Consider the following 23,181-nt stretch of genomic DNA (forward strand, 5'->3'; position numbering starts at 1 on the left):
ATCTATAAATGTGTGTCATAGTCGTGGTGTTGGAGTGAGGGGCAGGGGAGGAGGCATAATAAGCTACATTAAAATATATCCATGATGAACAGCTTCTGTAAATTCATATTCATTTTGTAACATCTGTATTTTGTGGGTATATGACATTTAGTGGAACTTTTTGCCCTTTGTGTTTCAGTGACAGACGTTTGCTACAACCTGCTCAGGTATGTGACATGCTCAAAGGAGTTATATTGGTCATCTGCTACTTCATGATGCACTATGTTGACTACTCTATGATGTATCATCTGATAAGGGGACAGTCTGTCATAAAGCTCTACATCATCTATAACATGCTTGAGGTAAGAATGTTGACATCAAAATATGAAGCATGCTTTTGTCAGACTGTCTAAAATATTTTATGTTCCAGTATTTACTTAGAATGTGGTGCATCTAGTATTGTCACAAATCAGCTCATACCTAAGATAAGAAGCGCAGATGCAGTGAGACAGGTTTGTGAACAATAAGATTTTAGGTACTGTTTCATAATGCCTAATTTGTGGAGCTTATCTTAATCAATTTCATAGCAAGAAACTTGAGAAATGGAAATAAAAGAAGTGTCTTATGAAATGCCAGGTAATGAATGAGATTTTGAACTTGCCAGGAAAAGTAGAAACTGTTGATTTGAAATAATGATAAGATCCTGAGAGAGAGCAGAGGAGGAAGATGATAGAAAACATGGAATTTGGGTTTAAATACATCATTATGGAAATATAGCTTTCATTGTATGCAGGGACACATGTTACAGCTTTATCTCAGTCTTGGCTAGCAGACACAAGCCTTTAAGGTGAATGAATGAATGTAGAAAAACAAATTCTCTTTTGGGAGGTAAGATAAAGAGAAATTCTGTCAAGAAAAACAATTTCTCTTCTGCTATTAATGTAAAGTATAAAATTTTTAATTGTACTTCTGTGATCAGTGGTTCACAAAGTAAATAATGTTTTCATGGGCACAATCTTATCTCCATCCTGCAAATATAGACATAGTAGGAATACAGACTCAATCAGAGCTTTGTACACAAAATTTATTATGCTAGGGTTCTGGGATTCCTGAATGATATATTAATCCTTGTTTGAACATATGTTGTACCTTTGTTTGAAGACTGCTGAAACAGGGATACATTTCTCCAAAATCTGAATATTTTGTCTGAAGGCATTTGTTCTTTCCTAATAAAATATGAACATATTGCATAAGGAACAAACTTTATTATAATAAGCAAAATAAATATCATACACGCCGCCCCAGTTGTTTATTCATAGGGTTTTTGTTGCTTTTGATTTTACATTTGCTGGAAAATATGTACAAATATTAAATTGGCACTGAGTTACTATCTAGATTTCAGTTGTGTGGGGAAATACTTGTCCATATATAGTTCCATAATTGATGAGAGATTAACACTTACTAAATAAATCCATGTGCTTAAAATACTATTTTCTCTTTATTTCAAGACTACTTCAAATCACTTAGTGGTGTACTTTCTCAGCTTTATGTGCTTACCACGTAATTTGAAGCCATACTGCAATGTTTGCTGTGAATTGAAATCCGTGTGCCATTCCGTTTGGAATGACGAATTCAATTACTTTGCTGTGTTTGACAGAACCAAAATTGTGTGTTTTAACTAAGAAAAGTGCTGCGTGAGTTTTTTTCTTTTAGGAAAGGGGGAAGTTTGTTACTACTCATGGTTATTAGAAAAATTACATTAGACTTTGAATTTGGAAACAGTATTTAATTTTAATGGTGTCTCATGAAACCCAGCATGCCAAGCAGAGTGTGTGTTTTTAAGGGGCTTTTTTACCATGACAGGTTGCAGCAACATTGGCAGAAAATGTTCATGGTATCCCACTGAAAGACTTGGTTGCTAGTCAGCTTTCAACAGTTTGAATATTGGCTTGCTTAGACTACTTTTATTAAAAGTCTTTGCTACTGATGCAAGCAATTCTTTTTAAAGAATTTTTAATATGCTCTTTTTTAAGCAATATGCTTTGCATATTTTCCCGAGTTTTCAAAATAAGGAAGATCTTTTTAGTCTAGTAAATCACCGAGCAACAGAGATGTTTACAATGTCCTAATGTTTTCGGCTGTTGGCAAGTCCAGGGAGTATTGTCCTGGACTGATACGAGGAATGCAAAATCTTCAAATTATGTGCTGAATGCTCCCAACTGACAGGCTAAGGGGAGCATTCAGCACATTTGGCTTAAATGACACTTTTCTTTTTTAGATTCAGACCCACCGGCTCCTGCTCCTTGTGAAGCCCCAGTGTGCGTTACGCTGGTGACAGCACTCACCATGGAATTCTGCTGGAGCCTGGAGCCGGCATTTAGGGTTTAGGTAAGTCATATTTGGAAAAGCAAGCAACAATATTGTGTGGTGGGTTTTAATATTTTCTATCCTTTCAGCAAAGAACCAAGGACTGCTTAAATAGAAAGGAAAGCAAAGCCACCGTTTTATCTATTAAAACCCTCACAATATTGTGGACAAAAACTTACCAAACTCTTAAGTTTCTGTAGCTGGTGTTACTACACCAGGTGTAATTACTCAGTGGGTCATCACAATGAGCAGGAACCAAATAATGCAGACAATCTCAATTTACAAAACCTAAAAGCCGAAAACAATGCCACTGTAAATATCTCTCAAACTGATGGGGTTGGGAGCTTCAGGTTTATGATAATTCATCAGCTCATGGCTTTGTTCATTTTATTTCATAGGTGATTCTTAGAGCGCAGCACATTGTACATTTACTTGAGACATCCTGTAAAACTTTGTTTTAATTCAATTTTCCTATTTTAGGAAACTTCATTCAGTAATAGTGTCAGAAATAACTACGACTTTCCTCACTTCAGTATCTTTATCTTGAGAACTATTTAATTTCAAAAGTCAGGAAATTATCTGAAGTCTAGGTTTGTGTTGTCCCAAGAACTTATTTCTTATCTAGTAGGATCAATATTTGCAGGGACATTGTGCACCTGGTTCTGTACTGCTACATGTTGATTTAACATGTCCAAAATTGTTATTTTAAAGAAAGAGACTAAGAGAAAATATTCCTAGTCTGTCTTAAATAGAGATAATCAGTTTTTTAATCTTTAACTGTTTCCAGTTGGTTGAATTAGAAAGCAATGAGAGATAGCTTTTTTTTTTTAGCCAGACATGTGCCAAGTTTAATTTTTGAAGTTCTGGTTTTGTTTTCCTGTGCAGCTTGGTTTTAAAATTACTAAACTGCAGTGTATAGGCAGAAAAAAATGTTCTTCCGTGTAATGATTTTCAGTTTTATTTGTTTGCTGCTGATGAAATGTTGGGAACTGGTGGAACTCCCCGTGACCTTTCATGCTGTGGTATTAAATTACAAGTTCAAAATGCTGTCCATATGTTTTCTATCTTTAGAATTACTGCTAGAGGATTTTTTCCTATTTGTGTATATATTCTTTGGATTATACTCCAGGTGTTTGTTGTTTTTTCAACATATTTTCGCTTTTTGGCAGACTTTCAAGTCTTCTTGATCACTTATTTTTATGTTATAGTACTTTTAATTTTGAATTCTGCTTTATGTAGACATTTGCATTAAGTATATACTTCAGTATATAGAAAGCAGTAGAGACAAGTCTAATTTCAGGCTTTTTGTACCTGTAAGCTAATGTTCCCTGACATCTGAAATTAACTTTTTATTGTTGGGGCTTTGTTTCCATTAAACCCAGAGAGATGGGCAAAAACATTTTAAATGATATGATACAACATGCATACTGCTTTATCAAAGGCTGAGGTTTGAACTGTACTTGAGTATCTTTCAAGAAAGCATCTAAGATAACAATATATTATTTATTCCAAATACTGTTGCAAACTGGATAGTAAGTTTGAAAGGGAAAGTAAACTGCTTAATGTACAGAAGGAAGGGTATTGCTGTGAAATCCAGAGAGAAAATGAAATAAGTAAGAGATCAAAAGTGATATGTGAAACTTTTTCTGGATTGAGCTGTACTTTCAGTTTGAACTGTTCTTCAACTGGGCTCAAGTGTTGGAGAGAAAGGTAGGCAGTAAAAGGCAGTAAAGTTGTTCTTGTTTAGGTGGCTGATCGTCTGATTTCTTCATTTGGACAAGATATTTTGGATGCTCTTTATTGGACAGCTACAGAACCTAAGGAAAGAAAAAGAGCTCACATAGGTGTGATTCCTCACTTCTTCATGGCAGTGCTGTATGTCTGTATCCTTTGATAATTTTCTTTGCTATCAATTCTTGATAAATTTCTTTGAAAAATTTTCTAAGTTAAATTACAGAGTAAGTGCTCTGATTTATTTTATTTTAATACATTTGAAAAATCGGTAGTATTCCTAAATCAGTCTTCCTTTACTTGAAAAGTAAGATTGCCAGTACCACCTGCTTTAAAAAAAGAATCTCTTCATGATGGTGTACCTATAGTAAAATTAAAAACCATATTTGGATAGTTGAAAATTGAAATTTTATTTCTGATTTGGTTTTGAGTATTTTGGCTCACAGGGCCTTAAAGACAGTGGGGCATTGTTATTTAGCGGAATGTTAAATGCATCTAGCTTGAATATATTTTCTTGCAGTGAAGGGATAAACTCATGCATATTCAGAATGCAAATGTTCTTAGTGTAAAATAATCTTACAATGAATTTATGAATCTAAAAAGATACTGTAGTCCAGTAGTTTTGGTAATGAATTTAGTATTCTTACAATTTTTCCCTATTTTCTCTGAAATCTTTAGGATAATTCTGAATCTTTACCTGAGATTTTTTCTTCAGATTGTATTGATTGACTAATGTTATTGGGTTCTTTTAGAACAAGAAAAATTAGCATCATTATTACATGCTACAAAGCACTGTGCATATATTACATACACGTAAGTATTGTCTTGTAGCTTTCTCTCGTCTGCGTAGCTATGCACTACAACATCGTCTTGCTGTAAGTCTGGTTTACAGGAATATGGAAACTTTCCCGTTAAACTTTGAAAGTAAAATAGGAAATACGTGGTTCACTGCTCTTCAGTAGTGTTGTGCAGAAAACCTATTTCAAATATTCTTCCTTAACCCTGCTATGCAGTCCTGCATGCTATTCTTATAATGGTTCAAGCAACAACCCTTAATGTGGCCTTCAACTCCCACAATAAATCACTGCTCACCATCATGATGTCCAACAATGTAAGTATGTAGCTTTATCATATAGCTATCCTAATTTGTTTCAGAATCCTATGTCTTTGTGAATCATACGTCTTAAATATTAATATTTTAAAATAATATATTTTTGGATAATATTACTTGTTTATATCAGTTTTTTATGAGTAAAAACTAACTAACTGTTTCTAAAAATTGCAGTTCGTTGAAATAAAAGGAAGTGTTTTCAAGAAGTTTGAGAAGAACAATCTTTTTCAAATGTCTAATAGTGGTATGTATAGCAGTGCTGATCAGGAGAAAATGTGGAGAGGCTGTTTATTTAATTCATTAATGTACTTAATATCAATGTATTTAATATTGTTCTTACTATAAACATTTTATGTTGGTGAATTTGAGTGTTCTGACTTGCATTCCTCATCACCCCTTTTATTGTTTGGTTCAGTAGGATGAAACTGAGATCCACTTCAAGGAACACTTAGTCCTTTTATGGCAAGTTTTTATTTGAGGTGCTAAAACAGCCTGCTGGCTTTGTGCTGAAATGCCCGTGCTTCCAAGTGATAAAGCTTACTGTTTTCAAAAAATTGACTTTATAGTGTGCTGTATTGACACAGTGATCTCAGAATGCATGTTGTTGGGTGGCTGTGAGGGCGGATCTTGAAATACCTCCCCCCTTACCCTAAAACAAACAAAAAAAAAACCCAAACAAACAAAAAAACAATGCAACAAAGTAGCTGATCTATGAGGGAAATAACAGAGATTACTCTAATTTGTGATATGCTCTCAAGATAATAGATAGAGGGTACTTAGGAAACATGCTTCTTGCACTTCTTAACTCTGTTGCTGCTTAGGATGAATTTTGGGAACTCATACTCAGTGTGTCTCATGAGGAAAAGCTGTTCAGGTATCTTTTGATGGAGATTCTTCCTAATACTGATATCAGCCATTTGAAATATTTATTGAATTCTTGATTTCAAAGCCAGTAGGAATGATTGCACTTTAAGGCTGTGCTAGAGCTTCTTTGCTTGTACTAGTTTTGTAGAATCTCAGAATGCCCTGGACTGGAAGGGGCCTCAAAGATTGTCTCATTCCAACCCCCTGCCATGGGCAGGGTCACCTTCCTCTAGGCCAGGTTGCTCAAAGCTCCATGCACCTTGGTCTCGAGCCCTCCAGGGAGGGGACATCCACAGCTTCTTTGGGCAACCTGTGCCAGTGCCTCACCTTCACTTGCAGTGAAGAATTTCTTCAGTATATCTGATTTGAATTTCCCCACACTCATTTATACAGATGAGCAAAGAAAATAGATTATATTCTTTTCATTCCAGCTCAAAGTTTTTAAACCAGACAACTCAAATATGCAGTAGGTTAAAAGAATAAAATAGTTACTTATTTAGAAACAGATGATTCATATTTTTGTATCACAAGGTAAAATTTTAATAGGCTTACATCAGGTTTTGTGTTCTGTTGATATGACCTCTGTCTAATTCATCTGCAAACTTCAATATTACATGCAAAATTCATCTGCAAACTTCAATATTGCATGCAAATGTTTTGTAATTCTTTGGATGAAAGAATATTTATGTAAAACCTTAAATATATCACAGAGAATTATATAACGAAATTAACACTAAATTTTAAGCTATCACAAAGATGCTCTTAAACCTCCCCAAAAAGATGTTCCCAGCTATGTAGATAATGTTTATTCTGTGATAATAATACTACTTTTAGTTTCAAGATTTAATTACTTGTATTTTTAAAATCAGAGCTATTTAACTGTACAGTGAGAATGCTAAAAATGAAATTTACTTAACTATTGACAGAAAACCTAGATAAGGTTTATTATTAAGGCAGGAAATAGTTATAACTATGCATCTAGCTCTCCTGCCTAAAGGTGAGGCCTCTTTCATGTTGAAATAAGCAGTGGACTGATATTAGAAAGTGCTAGCAATTTCCTCTATAAAAAGAAAAGGATATCAATATTTTATTGCTGGACATTATTATTGAAGACACATAATAGCAAAACCAGGTCCTTTATCAGTTGATGGAAGATGTATTGCCATTCATTAGACAGTGTGGGGATGAAAGCAGTGAGTACATACATAGAAGAGTGCACAAAACAAGCTAATTTATTCCTTTCAAACAGATAACTTTTCCTGGAACACCTTTCAGTATGGTTATAAATAGCAGTGATTTTCTTCTCAGAGATAAATGACAGATTTTAGTAGAGCTTTTCACCTCTTTTGAACTTGAACAAATTTACTGCATCACAGCTTCAGTAAGGGATGGAACAGTATTGTTTCGATTCATGTATTCTGATCACTTTAGTATCCTTTAAACATTTTATTTCATGCAGCTGAAATGATGGTGCATCTTTTGATGGTGTATCTTTATGATGATGTTGGCATGTTATGCCAATATTTCATCCTACCCTGGAAATGAGGCTAGTGTGGTCCTGTCAGCTGAGCTTCCAGTTAGCCTTTAGAGTGTCGTGTGTGTACTAGAACACACTGTGCTTAAACTGCACGCCTGGGCTGAACTGAACTTCTGAAAGGAAACACTACATCTAGGCACTCCCTTATATTTCCCACCTTTCTCTGCTTCTTTCAGTAGTTTTCTGAGGTCTGCATCATCTGTAGGGTAATGATGGCAGCAGTAGCTGATTAAGCTTGGACACACTGAATGGATTCACCTTTTCTGGGGCTCAGCTCAAAATATTACTGTTGTCAAACATGTTTTCAGTTCAATGTAAAGGTACTGATTAGTACACAGTAGGTAAATAATTTGAGGGGAATAATAGGAGTCTCACAGGGGCATCTGCAGAATTTCTCATGAGTAGGTGAAGCTGTCATAGCAGAAAAGATAAGCAATGTCCACAAGAGTAGATATTGTGTTCAAGAGAAGTTACTAAAACTAAAATTCAAAAGCAAGTTGTCTTGTGAATAAAAGCATGAAAACAGAAAAGAACTGTGCAAGCTGTACTTTCTATGAAATGCCCTGTATCACAAGTTGAAATACCGTGCAGAGCCCTGCCTGGCTCAAGCTTCTATGTAGTAAGACACCAGGATAGGAAGTGTCACCAAGCTACTGGTTTAGATCTTGAAACTGTGAAATCATTTTCGCTTGGCATCATGCTCAGCACCAGTTGATGGATAGCAAGCTGATGTGTGGCTGTATTATTTTTCCCAGTATTTTCATTTCTGAACTTAGTGGAGTCAGTGATCCTTCTCACATTTGTATGGTCATTTAAAATTCTACTGTAACTGCTAATCCACTAAAACTTCAAGATTAAAATAACTGTGAATTGTCTGCAATTAATAGAACAGAACATGAAATACACATAAGTTAATTGTTATCTAATAAAACTAAACCTGTTATCTTTTAGGGGCAGATCAACAAAGACCTTGGGGCTTTATTGCTGCTTGAGAGTGCAGCTACAGAATCTGTGACTTCAGCCATGCTGTTCCCACAGCTTTGATTTGTCAGCTGCAGCAAAACTACTTTAGCATTGTCACCCTGACTTTTACAAGGAAATTTATGCACACCCAGGCAATCTAAACACTATGGCCATTTGAAAGCACTTCCATACAGAAAACCTTTTATTTGTTGTATCAGGAAGAAGTATTTTCCTAAATTTATATAGTATATTCTCTTTTTGAAATAGTTACCTGTAAACTAATTTTGTAGGGTCAGTATTAGAGAACAAGGAGACCAAATTATAAAGAGAAGTTCTTTCATCATTGTTGAAAGCCCAGCATGCTGCCTTCCTTTATGCTTTTAAATGTCTTATTTTAATTTCAAGCTGTGCTCTAAATTAAATTTTTTCACAAAAGTCAATTGTACCTCATACAAAGAAGTGCATTAGATGTAGTGCATTTGGTTATTTCCTTCAGCTTGTTATTAAGCCTGACTCTTCATTGTTTTTTAAATCTCTTGTTTCAAAAATTTAACATATTTATTCTAAAGTTTTAGGAACTTCAGTTTTCTTCTTTATAATTCTGTACTTTTTCTTCTCTGTTCTTCTTTGTTCCAAATTTATCAGTCTCTGACTTTGATCACAATACTGAATAGCCTTTATTTTTACCTTTGGTCTTTGAAATTCGAACTGCTTTCTCATGTGGCTTTAGGTTTGTTTTAATACCATTATTCTAATCAAGTTGTTCATGTTAAGGATGAGGGATTTGGGAGCAGGATTATGTTTGAGATTGGTGTGTCCTTGATGATTCCTTGTTCAGTGTTTGATCCTTTCTTGTGCTCTGGTCTAACAAGTACCTTGTTAAGAGGTAGTTGGTACTACAGCTATTTAGGAGTTCCTGAGATGTAAACCAAAAGATCTTGTTTCACTTCTTACATGCTACAGTTTACAACTAGCTTTTGGTCTAAACATATAAACAGTGGGATTAACATGATTTTTTTTTTCTTTCTGGTTTGGGATTCCTGCATAATGTGTCAGGGAATGTGGAAGCAAATAGGTATATGTTCTAAAGACTATTTACCCCACTTCAGGATCTCTGTTCCTGGGCTCTCAACGTGATGCAGCCCAGGACACATTTGGCTCTCTGGGCTGTGAGCACACATTGCCAGCTCGTGCCCAGCCTCTCATCTACCAGAATCCCCAAGTCCTTCTCAACAGGGCTGGTTTTGATCTGTTCATCCCCAGCCTGTGCTGATACCTGGGGTTGCCCCAGTCCAGATGTGGCACCTTGCACTTGGTCTTCTTACACCTCTTGATACTCCCATAGGTCCACTTATGGAGTTTGTCCAGGTCTTTTTGGATGGTATCCTACCCTTCTGGTGTGGCAACCTCAGCACTCAGTCATCTGCAGTTTTGCTGAGGGTGCACTCAATTCCTTCATCTATGTCTTTTATGAAGATATTAAATAACACTGGTCCCAATATGGATCCCTGAGGGACAGCACCTGTCACTGATATTCATCCAGATTTCATGCACAATATGTCATCAGCACTGTGCATTGTAGGTGCTGACAAGAGACTGGTCAAGGGGATAAATATATCTGAATTAGTGCTGCATGTCAGCTTTTTAACACTTAGGATCATAAACATTGAGAAAGTAAGCTTCTTAATCATGTCCTTGTGGAGGTAGCTGAAGACCATTTAAAATGTCACTGGTCTGTCATTCTGGCTCTCATTTTACCCTGTCTTATAATGGCAAGGGTTATTGAAGCTATACTGTATCCTAACAGAAAACCAGTTATGTGGTATGCTTATCATATATACTTAGTGGAATACATGCAAAACTGAGTTGAAATGGCTTATATAAATGTTACTAAGCATTGTCACAATGGAGAATGAAAAGAGATCATTTTTTCTTTGCTCTTCATTATGCTGAAGCAGAATAGAATGATTGCCTCCTGCTAGTACCTGCGCTGTCTGTAACTGATCACTAACCCTAGTGGTTTGTCACTGTTTTGCCAAATTGACAATTACAGTGATATACTTTGCCTTTGTTGTTCTTAAGAGCATGAGCAAGTGTGGACCCAGGGATGTAGCTTCACTTGTTCTGTAGTTCACGACATCATTCCAGAAGTGGCAATACATGGTACAGGAAAATCCTCTCACCAATTTAAAAAAACCAAATGTACATATACAACATCAAATAAGTTCATAATAAATGATGAAACATTACTGTACATATTTTGTATTCTGGAATTTCAGTTGATATTTAGGACTGATTACCTGTGGTTATTTTGGATATCCTGAAGCCTTTTTTGTCCTTGTCCATGAGGGTGAGAAATGAAATGAATTTTTGATTTGTTTGAGTTTACTGTTGAAGCTGCTGTAAAGTGCCCTGCTTGCAACTCTGACAGTTGATGAGAGGGATGAAGAGCAGCATCCACAATCATTCCTCTCCCTCCTAACAGCCTTGAACAGCTGTGGCAGTAGAGATAACAGATTAGAAGGGAGGCCACTGGGAACAGGGAAAATAAGCAGAGGGGAGAAAATAGGTATCAGCCTGTCACCCAGTCTCAGAAATTTGTGGAAGAAAATTTCTATTATTACAGCATTATAAGAAAAAATTTAAAGTCCAGAATGCCCCTTCTCAATTTAATCCTGTTGACTGGTGAGTTAACATATACCAAGCAGGTAATAAATGTCTGGAGGATTAGCCTGAGACATGCTTTAATGTTAGGCCTGAATTAAAGTCCTTGCTTCCCACTTGAGAATATCTCTCTGTACAGGCCTCCACAGGACCTGAAAAACTGAAGATGAGATCTGTGTTTGTTATACATTGCTGACCAATGAAGTGTCATTGCAGTGTGGAAATATGTGATGTGGGAAATAGAAGATAAAACTATTTTGAAATTCAGTGCAAAAGTCTGAAAACTCAGTGATTATTTCCAAGTCACTAATGGGTATGATAAAGCATGTAGATCAATGAGTGCTTGACTGCATTTTCATCCATTTGTGACAGTGTCAAGTGGTATCTTGTAACTAGGTTTTTCAGACAATACTGTCTTCTGGTCATTTGGGCAGTATTTTATGAATTCAGAAGCATAGAAGAATGTACTTCCCTTGTTGGAGTGTTATTGGCAGAAAATGAAGAAATTATGGTTAGGTATTACTTATATCCTTTTTTTCTGCTATAAATTTATTGTACTAAAAGATTTCCTTTTTCTCCCCCCCCCCTTTTATATATGCCATTCATTCTATTTTGAAAGCTTGTGCTTCCTCTGTCCCTTCCCCAGCCCATACTGACAAATGAACTTACATACCCCAAGATGTGCCTTTTTATATCGTGCATGAAATCTCATTCTTCTTGATTTCTGTGTGCTTTTTCTTTCTTTCTCCTGGAGAATTTCTTCTTTTATTTTTGCACCATTTTTCAGACCTGCCTGTATTTCCAAACTTCTATTCTAAAATGAGGGATACTATTATACTGTAGTAACTGCAGCCACAGGCATTGCTGTTGGCCTGTAGTCAGTCAGAGTTGATTGAAACTGTTGACAGAAAGTCAAATTGTTTTTTGTCCAGCTTAATCCTTGTGTGTTCTTCTGAAAATTTCTATTTCTTGTTTCCCAAAATCAGTAGGTTGGGAATAACATTGGAGGTGCTTAAGAAAATGAACCCCTTGGATTTGGAGGGCCCACAAAGAAATTATTTTTGTGGTTATTGACAGGTGTAACAAGCAATAAGAGTGTCTTCATAGATTCTCTTAGTAGCTCTATCTTCCAAAAAGACTTCTTTGGATTTCTAAATTTTTATGACATTGTGTTTTAGGTTTTACCCTACTTTTCCATAATACAGTTTCAGGAAGGTGTTTTTTAAGAAGCTAAAAAAATGTAATGCTTCCTGAAGCAAGGTCTGTGTGTGTCATTTCTGGAAACAGGATACCAAAGTATAAAAAAAGACTGCCTTGTCTGGGAGGCAAGGTATAGGACTTTGTCCTGAATTAGATTGCTCTTGTGGTACAGTGCTTATGATTTTGATAACTGTGCTGATACATCCTGCTGTTCCCATTAAGAGGACAGTGTGAGAGACTGGTAGGAACCTTCTAGCTAAAGTGTAACAGTTGTCTTCAAACATTTTTTTCTTCCTTTTACTGAACCCAGTATATAGTAGTTTGGATATCTATGATCTGTAGAAAATGAAATGTGCCTTGCTAATAACTTGAAAGGACAGATAGGTATATTCTCTTCTTTTTAGTAACAGGAAGTGCTGGTTCTTTTTGAATCACAGAAGGAATGGATGGACTTTATCAAGAAGAATGATTATTTTATTAATGTATTAGAAGAGGTGATAGTAAGTCACAATTCCCTTCTGCTGCTGAGAACCCCGAGGTGAGGCAGCATTGGACAGACCAGGTCACAGCCTACTGTGGAAATCCTGTCCATGGTGTGGTTCCCAACATTTCCCCCACCCCTTAAATCCAGTTAAATAATTTGTGGAAAATGTTATCTAATCCAAGAATTAATAAATGATAGAACCTCAGAATGAGTAGATATCTTTGTATGCAAGCAAATATTCCTTTGGAGCTGACAGATTTTGGTATTTTTTAATCCAGATATAAAGGAGAGGTTCACCAATTACGTGCTGCTACTAATTGTATGTCTGAGAAATATGGAACAGTTCTCATGGAATCCAGGTGAGTAAACTAGAAGAAAAAATTCCATGCTATCAAGAGCTGTATCTCTTGCTTCTTCCCTCAATCTGAAAGATAAGGGTAATCAGCACATTAACAAATCCTAATTTTGTTAAATATCTTAGATTCTCATTTTTCTATTTCTGGTATTCTTTTAAGAATGACTGTGTTCTTTCTGCTAGAAATATATATTGTTATGCTATAAACACATGCTTATCTTTCAAGCAGTGTCTGAAGCAATTTCTTCCCAGCCCTTTCCTTTGACTACACTGTGAATGAAGGAGTCCCTAGAAAGTGGCTAGTCAGATTGAAATGTGATAAAGATTATGTTAAAAATACAATTCTTAATGTAATATTGATTATACTTAAGATTTTAATGACATGTTTAATAAATATTGTGTAAAATAACGATTTTATTAAAACATTGTTTTAATAATTTTGACCCCTGATCTGTGTGATGTATTTTGCCTGAATCTTACCAGTCTACCTAAATTTTACCTTAAACATCTAAAATGCAGATACTTGTCTATGTCTTACATATACTGAACACGTAGTATCTAGTACTTATAAAGGTTGTCTTCCTATTAGAGGTAGATGTTTACAAAGTGAAGAGTTTAGAGCCTGATTCTAGCTGTGGTGTGATAGTACAGTACTGATAAGTTTTTAGGACAGCAATGGAATAAGCAAGAATTTGCACACTGCATGCTTAGTGATATGTAAACTTCTATATTCTTCAGATTCGTGAGAATTTTTCATTGTTGAATAGAATTGTTATAATTCTTTTTGTATGCTGACATTAAATTAAATGGCCTAACTTGTTTCTTTCCAACCTTCAGATCACTTTTGGGTGTTGTTCCCGGATGTTTGCATGGTGGTTGCTTCAGAAATTGCAGTGGATATTGTGAAACATGCCTTTATAACAAAATTCAATGACATCACGGCAGATGTAGGTATCTGTTTGGAATGCTGTATTAAATTGTATTTAATTTTGCTAATATTCTTTTAAATATTAATTTTTTTCCAGTGCAGAAAATGTAAAAATTATTATTTTCATATGTTGATATCACTTGGGAAAGCTTGCTAATTTCTTGATACAATATACTTTTGAGGATCTTTTTAATGAGCAACTAAACACCTCTGCTTCTAAATTAGTAGTTCCAGATCCATAAATTATTGCAAGATTTGTATAACAGCTCACATAGTAGCAAAAATTCACATTACTGGCAGATCATTTTGTGAGTATTAGCTAAACTGAAAGAAGGTTAGTTGTTCTGCAGTCTAGACAGAGCTTGTAGCCTTTACTAAGAAAATGGATTGCAGGTTAAAATTCAGGCTTTTGGAAAAATAGATCTTGTTAGGCTGCTTTAACTCTATTCTTGCACATGCGTGTTAAAAGTGGAGTCTGAAATCAGAGATCTTTTTTCCCACTGTCCCTGGAGCACTAATATGAAGTAGGTTATGTTAGTTTCCCACTCCTGAAATTTCTTAGGCCACATATATTATCCAGTCCTTCTTTTAAAGCAGTAGATGAGGTTGCTTCTTGTGTGTTGCAGCATGATAAAGGGGCCATTTGTGTTCCACATGGTGTGAATTCAAATGCATTTGATAAATTCGTGAAGATACAAGTTAGTGTTTTTTCACTATTACAACCACTTCTCAGGAAATGAGATCAGAGCTTATGAGGTGCTTTCTTTTTCAGCATCTCTAAAGTAACTACATTGTGGGGTGTAGAAACAAGTGTAATAGATGCACTTAATAAGCTCCCTTATGCCAGAGGCATTTATGCATGCCCTACTTTCGTATAGAGAGTGTGGAAAAGAGCAGTAATGAAGTCATGGTAGCCAAAAATGTAGCATGCTTCAGAGTGCTGAAACAGCTGGAGGATGGGGGTAGTCACTGGCAATTTTGCAAGGTTTATTTAATAAACTTTGTGGGTTTTGTGTATGAAGTTCTAAAGATTTATGGTTGCTATGTCAGACTTTTTCCAGAATTATTAACATCTGCAGTGCAAGTTGTCCTGCCACTTATCTTTAAGATAGATGCTTTTCTTTCTTAATGTGCTGAACTGTTTTAAAGAGAATGAAAAACTTAATTCATCTTCAGATGCAATTTTATTTTTTCATAGTATCATTTGCTTAGTGTATAAGAAAGCTTTCTCATTTGTTTAATTTGATCCCAGGCCTAGCTTTCCTGTAGCTCAAAAGCAGTTGTGAACTGTGGGGGGGGGAAAAACTAAATGTGATTAATGTGATTTATGTTATTTTGTGTTTCTCACGATCCTGAAATTCAGTAACTTTATGAAGTCTCATTCAATTCCTAAAGCATAGTGTAGTGTTGTTTGTTTGTTGTATATATATATATATATATATATATATATATATATGCAAATTACTTTCTTGCAGAAATAGAGGCTCATCTCTTGAAGAGTGCCCTTAGACCTCAGAAAAACTGGCTTTGACTCTTTCAGCAAATGCATAAGTTCCTAATACTTTATGGAAATACTTTGTTAATATCTGTCTTACTTTTATGACATGTGATAACAAATTAATCACACATCTGATGTGCTGGATTTTTTCCAGGTCTACAGTGAATACAGAGCCAGTCTTGCATTTGACCTTGTTAGCAGTCGACAGAAAAATGTAAGCCTGAAAATAAAATGCTCTTTCCTGTATTAACTCACACAATTGGTATTGGGGGGGGTATTGGAACAAACACTTAAAGAAATACGTACAGTACACTTCTGCAGCACTGCAACTCTGCTCTGCTTTCTTTAATTAGAGATAACAGAAATATTTGTTTATGATTTATATTATATCCAGTTGTTCAGGTCAGCTTGAGCTTCATTTAATATACTACTTTGTAGTCTCTTCCAAATACACTTACAGTAAGGGGACAGTTGTAACAACTTCACATTTTTGACATACGTGGGAAGTAAGTAAACTTAACAGGGTAATTTTAGATTACTGTTCTTTTCATGGTATTTTCACTGTGTGGGGTTAAAACACAGTATTCATTAGGAATTTATATTTCTTTACAGATAAAATGCACAGATGTGTAGAGATGTTTGCACTATGCATGTTATTGTCATGGCATGGGTATTTATAGAACACAGACCACTTGTTTTTAATTAGTACCATTTTTTGGAAAGCTGTTTACTGCACACCTTTCATGGATGAGGACTCGTTATATTTCACTTGTTGGTATTCCACTCATCAGTGCTTTAGACATATGCTGTAACTATTAAATGAACTTCATTACTATGATTTCTGTAGTTTTCTTGGGCTTGTTTCTTGGGCTGTTGTGAGGAATGCAGTAGGAGGATTCTTCATAAAGGACTTAGACACCATCAGCTACAAATAGTTAATATTAATTTCTTAATAATGAAAACACCAGTGAATTAGTTTTGAAAACTCCATTACTTTTCTTAAGGATCCTCAGTGGGGAATAAAATAGCATCATTTAAGCACTGACTTGGATGTGATGTTCAATACTGCAGGCAAGCTGTCATGCAAAGTACTTGTGCTTTGAGTTCAAATGTAAAAACATTTCCAAAATAATTTTAACACAGTTATCTTAAGGCTAATTATAGATGTTTGTAGAATGATTTAAAATTGCTAGTGTGAGGAATAATTGTTCTTTTATCCCTGTAACAGCTTTTTCTGTAGAGTATTTGAGGATCAGTCAAATTAATACAAAAAGGTCTCTAAGCTGGTAATAATGTACAGATGTACATTATTCAGTGTCCTAGTTGCTCTCGGTTTAGACATTTGTATTATACTCCAGTTGCTCTTGATTTAGAGCACTGAAGTTAATCTTACTGGTCATGCTAGTATTACATTTTTGTCTGAGAGTACAGCTATCTCCATTTGAATTCCAAAATCTGAATAGGTACACTTTATACCAGTATAGTGTTTGTTAACAGAGCTTTATTCTTATCTGGAGGGTGTGCCAAGCTAAAATAAGCTCATTCCTTTGCATTAGTAGTTCATTATTCTTCCTCTTCTTTTCCTAGGCATATACAGATTATAGTGATTCTGTTTCTAGAAGAATGGGTTTCATTCCTCTTCCACTGGCTGTTTTAGTAAGTTGTATCATTCCTATCAGTTTTCTGTCAATAAGATCTCACTTTGAGAATGTGTCCCTCTGAGATAGCTGGCTGGATGTTTTGAGGATGAAATTATCATCTGAAGTAACTGAAATTATGCTGAAAAGTTGAGTTAACACTCAGTATAACCTGTATCACATACTACTTGTGGCTTCTCAAATGCATTATTGTTTCTCAGCCTTTCATAGAAAATGGAATATATATTAATTTTGTAGCATTTGTAAGGACTTGAATTGTACCAGTGGAATTAAACTACATCTGTGTTTACTAAACATATATTCCTTTTGGCAGTTATCCTATTCATTCATTTGGAATAGTCAAAGCAGCTGGTTGCCAGAAGGTTAGCAGTAGTGCAGGAGTTTATTGAGATTTTTCATAGGAGTCCTTGTGGCTGTCCCTGTAATGGCACACTTCATGACTCAATATTCTTTCATATGGGGCACTGAGCTCCTGAGCTGTTGTTGAGTACATCACTCTGAAATAGTTGACCTTGTTACACATACATGTTGCTATAAAATGAATGACTTAATTAATGGAACTCTGTCCACATGCTGTTCTGAATTAACTATTGCAGAATGTTTTCTCTAAATAGCTGTTCTGGCTTTCCCCATACACACATGTAGACAAGCAGTAGTTACCATAATGCTGGGGATCTGTACATGCTTTGTCAGCAAATGTGCTAATTCACAATGTTCCTGGAAGAATATCAAGATAAATTAATTTAAATGTAACGTTCTCCCATAGAGGTGGGGAAAAATACTATTCATAGGATTTGCTTAAACTACTGAAATAAAACTGAAATTTCAGGATCCATTTGTTAGTCAAACTTGGGAGTCATGTGCCTTGTCCACAAAGCAATGTTGTAATCATAAGGTTAGCATAGTGTGTAACACTGATTCTGTTTTGCATTGCATCTCTTGACATTTGCCTCAAAAATTTTTAACTCTCCTTCTAGCCCTTGAGTTTCAGAGCTTTTTTCCACTTCTTGTTTTACTTGAAAGTCAGTGTTAAAGAAACATTGTCAGATTCTGGTTTTGGCAAAGTTGCAACTAAGTCCTAGTATAATACTTAAAAAAAAATCTGGAGTAGTACTGCCAAGGGGAACATTAGACTAAATTTCTGTTAATGTAAATGTTTCTACTTCTTCTTGAATTTACCAAATAAGAAATGTCTGTTACAATGTTCTAGTAATAACTGTGTGCTAAGTTTTAACTTTTATTCTTAAAACAGCTCATCAGAGTCGTAACAAGCTCAATAAAAGTACAAGGAGTCTTAGCTTATGTTTGTGTTGTGCTGTTCTACTGTGGGTAAGTAAATCTACACAATTGAAAAGTATTCACCATTATTTGATTGCATATGTGAAAGAAGTTTCTGTTGATACTTCTGGATGTAAGGATAAACACAATTTATATTCGGTAGAACATAAATGTAAAACCCTTATTCTCATAATCTGAAATTGACAGTGCAGATTTGTCCTTAAGTACTGTGACTACATTGGGGGATTATAGCCCTCAATAAGTAATTTCAGTAATGGAAATAATTTATTGCAAAAAGACTGAGAGAATCTGAGAGACAAGCACCATACTCCTGTATAAAAAGGGAAATTGAATTCCAAGGAATGAAGACCAAAGACGAAAAGATTCAATAAGCGAACAAAAATGAGCAGTTCAAGTGCTCTGAGCAGATCATGAATTTTTCTCTCAGGTAGTTAAATGCAAGGTTTACTTTGGTTTAGGAAACTGCTGTTAAAAAAAAATAAATGCAAGGCTCACATTGTTTGGGAAGGGTGGGGTCAGTAAGTAATCTTAGGTAAGAAATACAATGTCCAGTGGCAATTTGTTTTCCATAGCCAATGATGTGCAAGTATCCCTTCAGCATCCTTTCGCTGCCAAGTCAGTTTTTACTTTTCTTACCTTTAAATTCTCACCAGCTGATAGGTACTTCTGAGACTGCATAAGTGTACTTTGCATCCAGTTTAGTTTGCCTGTCTTGAGACACTTGCTGTGTACTATCTGTACTTTCTAGGAAAGCTGTATCTGCACTGTCATTGTTTGTTGTCTCTCAAAATTGATCATATGCAATTAAATGTTTCAAGTTGTTGATGGAAGAAGAGCCTGCCTGCAGTATTGTGGGAGTACTTCTTCCAGTGTCCTACCAAGTTGTATTTTAAGTGAAGGCAGCAAGGCTTGAGAAGCGTAAGACTTCTGAGGCTGAGGCAGTGGTTCAGCAGGAAGAGAGGAGGCCATGCTGGAAGAGAGGAGACTACTGTTCTACAATAGCTTGTGAAAAGAACAGGATTACTACAGATTCTTTATTAATAGGTAGACTCTTATCTCTAATCTGACATTAATCTGCAGAAAATAGAGCTCGATCAGATGTGTTTTGTCTACATCAGTGTAGGGACACATCTGTTTAGTGTCAGATAACTAAGACTTTGAGATGCTGCATATAGGCCAAATAGTAAAATTTTAGCCACATTCCTCTGTACCATACTTTGACTTTTTCCCCAGCATACTACATGCTGTGCCCATGTTCCCCCTAAAGGCAGCTTTGTATAATTCAAAGCACTATGCCCTGATCATCACATTCAAGCTGTGGTGTACCAAGGTCAGCACTTTTATCCTGCTCAGTGGTTTTTCCTTTTTCCCAATATATGTAGTATTTTCCTACCTCTACCATTCTACTGCTACAACCCAGGATTTTTCACTCTCTGTGGATTGGAGAATGGAGGGCAGAAAGAAGTAATGTGATTGACATTAAGTGTTAACTGCTGCTCTTTAAAGACATAGGTCACAAAAGTAAATACATTTTGGTCTATTTTGTCCTTATTGAAAAGTGAGAAGAAATTTTTGCTCTTGCTGTGATCTCAGACTTGGAGCTAGCTCACCTCTTGCATCTTTCAAGTAATTTTTGTTCTGAACATGAATTTCAGCTTTTCATCAGATGTGAGAATATATATAGAATACAAACATAATAGCATAGATATGGGAAAAATGATGTGATAAAATCTGAAGCAGTTAACTGGGCAAAGAACTGAGCCTATACTATGGATGAATTAATTTTGTATTGTATATTAACAACTCTAATTAAACTTTAATTGTAGTTAAAGAGTCTTGACAAAAAAAACATGAGTTTTCTTTTTCTAGAATTTTGAACAACTACAAACTTACATTGTTAGAAATTTGAGGCTGGGGTAGACTGGCAGAAAAAAATAAAGGAGAATTGCTAGAAATGTTTGCATAATTTTCCATGAGAAGCTGGAACTGATACAGGGAAGTGGTGATTTATGGGCTTTTCAACTTCTGATCTCATTAAATCAGAGTCAAACTATGCTGTGGAAACCTATTCTCTCAGAACAAAAGCATGTTACATAAGAAGCATAAGAAAAACACCTCTAAAACCTTAAAAATGAAGGAGACCTTCTCAACTCTCTGAAACAAAATCTGTCCCAATAATATTATAAAATGGAAGAGAAGCACAGCTTTCAACTGGTATAAAATGATATCTTCTTTGTGGTTGCTTGGATACTAAAATGTCGCTTTCTTCTGAGTACTGAAAGTGGTGTGCTCTGCTGATTCTTCCATTTCTCTATTGAAATAGAATAAACAAAACTTACTTTTTCCCTTAAAAGTGTAGTGTAGTTTGTTTTTCTCTTTGACAAGTTCTGATTACATTTACACAGAGAGATAGGGGAGCTGCTGCTGGAGTGTGCTTGGATCACTTTATGATTAAGCAGTTAGACCTGGATCTGTGAATGTTCAAGTTGTCTTTTTAGACTGTTAATGATGTACATGATAAATAGACTTCAGAGAGTGGAGAATGAGTTCAGGGTCTGCATTTGGTTCACTCTTGTTACATAGCTTGATTTGCATAGAGAATATTTCATTTAGATTTGCATAGAGAATATTTCATTCATCCTGCAGAGAACAGGTGGTTTTCTCCTTGTGGTTCTGCAGTGAGCCTTTGCTCCCTGGAGTGGACATTGGTCTATGAGTCATGTGTTGCTTGCAATGAAAATTAGATTTTGCAAAACTCAGCTGAATGGTAAAAAAGCACTTGATTGTAGATGAGGCCTTCCTTTTCTTCAAACAAGGAGATAGGTGGGAAAGGGGTTCAGTGATGTTTGTGCTGCAGTTTAATCCTAATAGAAAAAGAATCAGCCATCATCTGGACTGTGCTATGATGGTAATGCAGTGCTGCCTCTTTGGATTTGTTGAGTTTTAGGGACTGTCTTCTGTGATGTGAAAAAGGACTTACTATGATTAGCCTGTGGTTTGTAAAAGCTAGATATTGGACTTGGCACTGCTGGGTTAATGGCTGGACTCAATGATCTTGGAAGTCTTTTCCAGCCTTAATGATTCCATGGTTCTGTATTTGCTGTGCTGTGATTCCAAGTCTACTAGAGATCCTTGGCTGGGCACACTTAATTTGGGTACATTTATTTTGGACTTGCAGTGTTGAGGGCACTTTTTAATTCTGTGTTTAAATATTTAATTTCTTAAATGGATGCTTAACTGTCCTTGTAGTTGTTTAGTTAAATAATAAAACTTGATGTTTTTCTCTAGATGCTTTCTGGAGGAAAAAGAAAATTAAGCATTGAATCTGAAACAAATTTTTAGGAAAACTTTTACCTTTTGATCTTGATATTGAAAGAATTTAATTTCTTAGCTAATCTTTCTAAGACAGCACTTACCATATGCAATTATTTTCATATGAATAATTGCAGTATAAATAATATGTGATTATTTTAATGTGCTAATGTAAATAAGTAAACAATTTTTTTCCAGGTTAATATCTCTCAAAGTCCTTAACAGCATTGTATTGCTGGGGAAATCATGTCAATATGTAAAGGAAGCAAAAATGGAGGAGAAATTATTCAATCCTGTCGTGACTGCCACCCCAGGGAAGCCAGCTGGCAAACAGCAAGGCACATTTAAATCTACCCAAGGTAAGTCCAGCTGCCTTAGTTTGTTTTCAGTGAAAGTTTTTCAGACTAAATTTGATATTAGACCAGATGCGTGACAATGTTTTCTGTACAAACCCTGTTGCTGGACCTTAATTGTGCCATAGCACAGCTGTGAATACAAGTCTGTAAATATAATAGAATTTATTGCTTTTAGTTCATGCATCTTCTTTAGGTAATCAATTCTCATATCTCTGATAAGGTATCACTGTGATTATATGGAGGTGAGAAACAATGGAATAGAAGAATGCTTTTGTTTTAAAATCATAACCATAGAATGGTTTGGTTTGGGTTGGAAGAACCTTTAAATACCATCTAGTCCTACCCTCTCTGCCATGTTACTGTGCAAATAAGTGAATATTTACGCATCATCTGTGACAGTGCTTAAGTTTAGTAGGGAAGCAATCTGTATTTCTCATGGAAATCAAAGTAAAATATGGTAGGTTTATGCATAGGTATAATTAATTGTAGTTGTCATGAACACATAATGAAAAGCTTTATGAAATCCAGATAGGAATTTCAGTGGGTCTCTATCCCATTTCCAGTCTATGCAGCACAATTTCCTCTTACAGGTCCTCAGCATCAGCAGTTAATTTATAATGGGAATATGGCAGTATTGTGTTTGTGTGACACATTATGGAAGGAAACAGAAACCTTCATTGTTCCTGTCAACTGAATTGGATTGCATGTTCCTGTGGGAAAAGCTCAATGAGAACCTTAGAGAACTTAACAGTGGGGCTTTTATTGTGTTCACTCCATGGCTTGCCAACAACTTGAACAGCTTGAAATGCAAGGTGCTTGTTAGTCGTCAGAGTGTCTCGCCAGCAAGGGGAGAGTTAAGAATCTGTCAGTGTTTG

The 23,181-nt window shown here is 35.5% G+C and overlaps 1 protein-coding gene across 3 annotated transcripts in view; it reads left to right on the plus strand.

The window, feature by feature from the left end:
- TAPT1 (transmembrane anterior posterior transformation 1) overlaps nt 1–23,181 on the plus strand; it is a 49,653-nt gene that overhangs the window by 22,727 nt on the left and 3,745 nt on the right. For all 3 annotated transcript variants that reach the window (XM_053975784.1, XM_053975785.1, XM_053975786.1), the window contains 10 exons: nt 179–341; nt 4,094–4,229; nt 5,091–5,188; nt 5,363–5,432; nt 13,179–13,259; nt 14,093–14,202; nt 15,836–15,895; nt 17,269–17,337; nt 18,592–18,668; nt 22,149–22,309. In XM_053975784.1, the coding sequence (XP_053831759.1) occupies nt 179–341; nt 4,094–4,229; nt 5,091–5,188; nt 5,363–5,432; nt 13,179–13,259; nt 14,093–14,202; nt 15,836–15,895; nt 17,269–17,337; nt 18,592–18,668; nt 22,149–22,309 (1,025 nt within the window). The remainder of the gene's footprint in view (nt 1–178; nt 342–4,093; nt 4,230–5,090; nt 5,189–5,362; nt 5,433–13,178; nt 13,260–14,092; nt 14,203–15,835; nt 15,896–17,268; nt 17,338–18,591; nt 18,669–22,148; nt 22,310–23,181) is intronic.

Source organism: Vidua macroura, chromosome 4 (genome assembly GCF_024509145.1).
Source record: "Vidua macroura isolate BioBank_ID:100142 chromosome 4, ASM2450914v1, whole genome shotgun sequence".
Classification (NCBI taxonomy): domain Eukaryota; kingdom Metazoa; phylum Chordata; class Aves; order Passeriformes; family Viduidae; genus Vidua; species Vidua macroura.